General features: G+C 56.7%; 1 protein-coding gene across 1 annotated transcript; it reads left to right on the top strand.

Moving 5' to 3' along the window:
- The first annotated feature begins 1,153 nt into the window (after positions 1-1,153).
- Positions 1,154-4,625, top strand: DLX2 (distal-less homeobox 2). Its single transcript, XM_003824261.4, has 3 exons — positions 1,154-1,925; positions 2,418-2,602; positions 3,120-4,625. The coding sequence occupies exons 1-3, from the start codon at positions 1,526-1,528 to the stop codon at positions 3,519-3,521; spliced, it is 987 nt and encodes a 328-aa protein (XP_003824309.2). The 5' UTR covers positions 1,154-1,525; the 3' UTR covers positions 3,522-4,625.
- Positions 4,626-6,582: the final 1,957 nt, after the last annotated feature.

Genomic DNA, 6,582 nt, shown 5'->3' with positions numbered 1-6,582 from the left:
CCCGCCCCCCGCAACCTCGCACACTGCCCACCAGGTGGCGCCACAAAGCAAGCGCTGCCGCAGAAACTTCGGACTTGGGAGTCCAGCAAGTCGTGCAGTCCATCACCGTCGGGCCAAGGTTTCCAACTCCAAGGTTATAGAGACAGAGGAAGTCACCATTTCCGATTTTTTAAAAAACAGAAGGAAAAGAAAAAAATTGCAATGATAGGGTAGAACAGGGTCCTAAAATGCAAAACTGTAAAACAGGATTAAATTCAACAAACCAGATAAAACTTTTTATATTTGTTGTAAATTTACAGAGAAGTGATAAATCTAGTATCTACTTGATAAATCTATAATCTCACCTATTATCCTATTTCCTTTTTCGCAAGAGCATCGAATTTTCAAGGACAACTGGTGAACCTTTCCACCCGAAGGAGGAAGTCCTCGGGATGGCTTTCAGGGTGTCATTTACTTATCAAACGTATAGAATTACTCAGAGTCTCGCGTGTCGGGAAAGTACCAGGGAAAGTGGTTTCAAATATACTATTAGCAATAATACCTTTAAGTTTATGTAGCTTCTCTTTCAAGCAACAAGGAAGACCCGTTTCAATATTATATAATTAATTGTCCTAATATCCCTGCGGATTGGTTAGGAAGCGAGCATTACACGTGGTTTGTGGATAATTAAATCAATTGATTATGTCAAGTGCCGAGTGGCTAACAAGAATAAATGCCAGACACTTCGAGGAAAAGTGGAGATAGAGCTGGCTGGACTCTGGGCACCGATGTACTTTAATGTGTTTGAAAACTGACCTCGGACATGAAAGTACGAATCACTGGAACTGGCACTTGCTCACAGAATGGGAGAGGGGACTCCACTTCTTCCTCTGAGGCAAAACGCCAGTCTGTCTCCACGCCTTCTGTCTTCCTGCTGCGGGCCACCCTGACTCCTCGCTACCTCGACCCCTCGCCTCGCTGCTCACATTCGGCGGCAGTCTGTTTGCACCTGGGGCCGCTGCAGCCGCAGCCGCAGCCACAGCGCCCACCATGTGACGCCCGCCCCCTGGCCGGGCGTTCCCGGAGCTCCGCGGCCGTTTGCTTCTGATTGGCTGTTGCTAGGTGACGTCGCCAGCGCTCACGTGACGAGTGTTAAATGCCCACACTGCAGGAGCCCGCCTGGCAGACAATCGTAAAGCCGCTCGGGGCCGCTCACCTGCTCCCGCCTCCCAGAGTCCCGACCCGGCCCAGCCACCCCTGCCCCCTCCATTGCCCGCCCCCCGCCAGAGCCCGCGCTCGCGCTGGGCAAGGAGCCGAGCGGGCCCAGAGGCCGAAAGAGGATGCGACCAGAGGCAGCTGTCCCGAGCAGCGCACGGTGATCACCTCCCCCGGAGGAGGAGGCGCCTAGACGGTTGCCTCCTTTCTTGTTTCCCCACCACCACCCCCGTAATTACATTGGCTGCTGGAGGGGACCGGGAGAGACAGAGGAGGCGCCTGGCTTCCCCCGCACGCACGCCACCTCTGCTCTTTCCCGTCTCGGGCCAGGATGACTGGAGTCTTTGACAGTCTAGTGGCTGATATGCACTCGACCCAGATCGCCGCCTCCAGCACGTACCACCAGCACCAGCAGCCCCCGAGCGGCGGCGGCGCCGGCCCGGGTGGCAACAACAGCAGCAGCAGCAGCCTCCACAAGCCCCAGGAGTCGCCCACCCTTCCGGTGTCCACCGCCACCGACAGCAGCTACTACACCAACCAGCAGCACCCGGCGGGCGGCGGCGGCGGCGGGGGCTCGCCCTACGCGCACATGGGTTCCTACCAGTACCAAGCCAGCGGCCTCAACAACGTCCCTTACTCCGCCAAGAGCAGCTATGACCTGGGCTACACCGCCGCCTACACCTCCTACGCTCCCTATGGAACCAGTTCGTCCCCAGCCAACAACGAGCCTGGTATGCACAACGCTGGAGTCAAGAGTGCCGAGTCGGTCTAGTTAATGGGATGGATGGGTAAACGTGTTTGGGGCGGGGGGCCGTCGAAAGCCCTGGATTTTCACGCTGCCTGCTCACCGCCCGCTTGTGCCCTTTACCCTCCCCAGCCTCCAATCTGCCGCAGGTCGCCGGTTACGTCCCTCTCTCCGTTGGTGGGACCTGGTGGCCTCAAGAGCCAAGTGGGCGTGCTCTGCCTGCCTCATAAGGGCATCTCCTTGCCACCAGCTTCTTTCTCTTCGGTGTGCACTTGTCTCCCCCTTCCCTGGAGGGTACAGCTCCCGGGGTCGGTGGCGGCTCCGACCGCACGCTGCGAAGTTGCGCCTGCCCGTGGCGCCACAGTTCAGGGCACCCACCTCCTTGCTCAAGCCAAGTCCCCCCCGCCGGGCCCTCTAGGAGGGCGGGAACTCCAGGACCCCTGGGTTGCGCTGTTCTTACGATTCTTTATCGTTGCAGAGAAGGAGGACCTTGAGCCTGAAATCCGGATAGTGAACGGGAAGCCAAAGAAAGTCCGGAAACCCCGCACCATCTACTCCAGTTTCCAGCTGGCGGCTCTTCAGCGGCGTTTCCAAAAGACCCAATACTTGGCCTTGCCGGAGCGAGCCGAGCTGGCGGCCTCTCTGGGCCTCACCCAGACTCAGGTGGGGCTCGCGCCCTGCAGGGACGAGGAGAGCGCGGGCCTGAGATGGCTGGGAAGCAGGCGGGTTTAGGACAATGCTTTTTAAAGTTCATTTTAAGTACTTTTAAGGATTTCCAGGCCTGCGCCTCGAGCGGCCCTAAGTAAGCTTCTAGGCCCAAAGCTGGAAACCCCCAAGGGGCCGCCGTGGGAGGGAAGGAAAGGGACCGGGTGGACAGAAATCCCGTACCTCTCGCTACTGATTAAGCGGGTGAAATAACTGGCCCTCCTCACCCTCCCGCTGTCACCATCATCACAGTGCACGTACACCAGCAGTCCTGGCCTTTTGGCAATTACCTCCCCAGGGAGCAGGAACCGGCAGAGCCTCGAAGGCCGCCGCCCGTGATCCTCTTATCTCCCCAGGGCGCTCGCTGCCCACCGCTAGCCAGCGGTTTTTCTCTGCTTTCTTTTTTCTCCTCTTCGAACCCCTACTGCCCCAAGACTAGGTTCCTCCACTAATGCTCAGGTCTTTTTCCTCAAAGGTCAAAATCTGGTTCCAGAACCGCCGGTCCAAGTTCAAGAAGATGTGGAAAAGTGGTGAGATCCCCTCTGAGCAGCACCCTGGGGCCAGCGCTTCTCCACCTTGTGCTTCGCCGCCAGTCTCAGCGCCGGCCTCCTGGGACTTTGGTGCGCCGCAGCGGATGGCGGGCGGCGGTGGTCCGGGCAGTGGCGGCAGCGGCGCCGGCAGCTCGGGCTCCAGCCCGAGCAGCGCGGCCTCGGCTTTTCTGGGCAACTACCCCTGGTACCACCAGACCTCGGGATCCGCCTCACACCTGCAGGCCACCGCGCCGCTGCTGCACCCCACTCAGACCCCGCAGCCGCATCACCACCACCACCATCACGGCGGCGGGGGCGCCCCGGTGAGCGCGGGGACGATTTTCTAACCCAAGGGAGAACTCTCCAGAGACTGAGAGCAGAGACCACTTATCCTCATTGCTTACCCCGAGCCGGGGTTCCCTCCTCCCGGCCCGCTGCCGCCACCCACCTCTCCTGCAGGCTGCGACCTGCAGTGGCCCGTCTCAGGCCCTGCTCACTCCCGGGGCCACCAAACGGGCCCCTCTCTCGGGGGAACCGGACAGCAGCTTGGCAAAGGCCTCCCTAAAAGGCCGCATTTCTGACCTGAGCCCCGGGTCTCGGCCGTTTCGAGCCCCGCCTCGGACTTGCCTTCCCTCCCCTCCGGGTGAGCCTGTCTGGCGCCTTCCTCGCCCCGGGCTGAGAGCTGGGTCCCGGGAGATGGAAGCCTCCCAGGCGCGCGAGGCTTCCCGGGCGCTCTGAGGCTTCTTTCTCCTCGCCCGCTCCCCCGGGCTCAGCTCGGACGCTGCAGTTATTGACCTCCCGGTCCCGCCTGCCCGCCCTCCCCCACGTGGCCCCTTGACCCGGGCGGCCCCGCCGCTTCTTTCCTTCCTGCAGTTCCCAGCCCTCGGAGCCCCCATCCCTTATCTTACCCCACCGCGCTCCCCCAGGAACGCTCCCTCAGCTCTCTCCTCATTCATCACCAGTGGAGTTTTTTTATTTTTTATTTTTTTAAAAGTTTAGGTGCCTTTGCGGATGACCTCATTTTGACGTTGAAAAAATGATTTTTTAATATGTGAACACTGCAAAAATATGTTTAAATTATCTTTTTTAAAACCTATTCAGGATTATTAGCCTGGACTTGGACACAGAGTTTGTAAATAAAGGTGTCTGTGCAGATTTTCCCACTGATTTATTTGTATAAAAATACTCATCTTTTCAGACTTTTTTGTAAACCCCCAGTTGTGAAAACTGCAGTTTAGCAGTGACCTCAGCAACCCCTCCTTTTTATTTTTTCCTTTAAAAACATTTCAGTTAAATTAAGCTACTGATTTGGATTTGTTTTATCGTATCCTAAAGTCTTTGTTGTTGAAATGAAAGGTATTTTGGGGTTATTTATTATGAAAACAACATGCTCTTAATGTTGATTTTACAATATGAAGAGATTATTTAAATAAATTATTGTTTTCATTGGATGTGTGCGCTTTTTTCTTGGTGCCAGGGTCCGGTCAGTCACGTGCTCAGAGCTCAAGCCGCTGCCCAGGCCGGGAAGCCAGCCGGCCGAGAGCTACGTTTACATCTTTCCGAGGCTGCGACACCGCGAGGTGCGGCAAGGAGAGGACAGGCGCGCTGGGCGTGGGGCCGCACGGGGGGTTTCACGCCCCGCCCCCTCCCGAGTCCCCGCGAGGGGTTCTCAGGCCGGCGGCGGGGTGACTCACTCAGCGCGGAGCGGCTCCAGCCTCCGCCTGCCCTGCCCCTCCGGCGCCGGCGCCACTGCCCCCGCGCCCGCCTAGATGGCCAGGCTCGGCATCCCAGCCGCCGCGGGGGACCTCCTGTCAGGGACCTGAGCTCTGCAGCAGCCTGAGGGTCGGACCCCTACTTTGAACCTTCCCCTCCGTTTGTCCCACGGCACTTCGGGACTGAACTGAGAGCTCTGTGAGTCACCCTCGGGAGGCATGGTTGGCTGCTCTGGAATGCAAGCCGACCCCAACGACACGGGGCCGTGCTCGAGCGCGCGCAAACACACAATCACACACTGAGCACACTGTCACAGGCCCATCTATACTAGCACACACTCACCCATACTGATACACACTCTCACAGTCACACTCATGTTCAAATATTCTCAGGCGCACACACAAAGACACACACTCGAACACCGTCACATCACACACTCATACTCCATCACACTCTTACACACAACACTGACACACGAAGTCATGCACACTCGCATTCACACCCTTACACACTGATAGACAAACTCACATATGCACACTCATGTATACATACTCACAGACTTATATACACTGGTGTGAGAGTGGCATCTTTCCACTTCATACTCTTGGTGGGGGGGATGTCCACACACCACTGGGCTCTGCTTTCTACCTTGGGCCCCACACAACCAGCTTACAACTTTGGAGGTGACCCTGCTTTCTGGCATTCCCTACAAAGGCCAGGGGTTGGTGGTTAATGAAGGTCCCTGAAAGTGCTAGGGCCTTTCCCTGAAAGTGCTAGGGCCCGCAGTTGGAAGCTTCCTGGCTTCAATCACTGACTGTGTGACCTTGGGGAACCCATTTAACCACCCTGTGTTACAGTTTGCAGATCTGTAAGATAGGAGAAATATTAACAGCTATAGCTTGCAGTTGTGAGCATTTAATGAGGCAACAGTGTAACAGTGCCTGGCACATGGTAACAACTCACTAAATTATATCTATTTAATATTTAGTATTACTGTTTTTTCACTACCCCCAGAGAGGGGTATGAAACCCACAGTTACCCAGAGGCTTTCCAACTTCACCTTGTGTGGAAGAGCAGCATCCTGGGGCTGGGAGAGCCCCTTCCTACCTGGGGTTTGAACCTCAGCCATGCCCTCTGAAGGGACTCTCCCCTACTGCAGAGGGGCTGGGTGCCAGCCACAGAGCCTCGCCTGCCAGGTCCAGGCTTCGTCTCCTCTAGGATGAGGCCATCTGTGCTGTGTGTCTTCAACTTATCTGCCAAAACCAGACACGGGGCGGAGGTGACTTTCTGGGCTCAGTGGCATCATCCTGAGGAGAATCATGACTTTTCTAAGCAGATTGCTTTGGGGCCTTCTCTGAGTCTGGTTTACAACCATGCGGTCCAGAGAGTTGCAGCTTTGGAAAAAGCCGGGAGGCTACACAATCCAGTGTCCCATTGCATTTTTGCATTGTTTTCCCAGGCTAGGGAGGCCTGGGTTGAAGCCCATTGACCTATGATCCTGGGTTTCCCTAAGCAACCGCTGCCTGGCAGACCCCCATCCCTGTCCACCACTCGCACCCCAGCTCCAAATTCTGTGGGTTTTTTTTTTTTAGTGCCACTAACTGGTGCCAGCCTTCCTCCTGAGGGTGACTGTGCCCTCCCCTCCTTTGCACGCACTCCCCTCCCTCCTCCCGAAACCAGCGGGGAGAGACGGGC

The sequence above is a fragment of the Pan paniscus genome, chromosome 13, assembly GCF_029289425.2.
Source record: "Pan paniscus chromosome 13, NHGRI_mPanPan1-v2.0_pri, whole genome shotgun sequence".
NCBI lineage: Eukaryota > Metazoa > Chordata > Mammalia > Primates > Hominidae > Pan > Pan paniscus.
The sequence above is the reverse complement of the archived record's forward strand: the minus strand, read 5'-3'. Positions and strand labels throughout refer to the sequence as shown.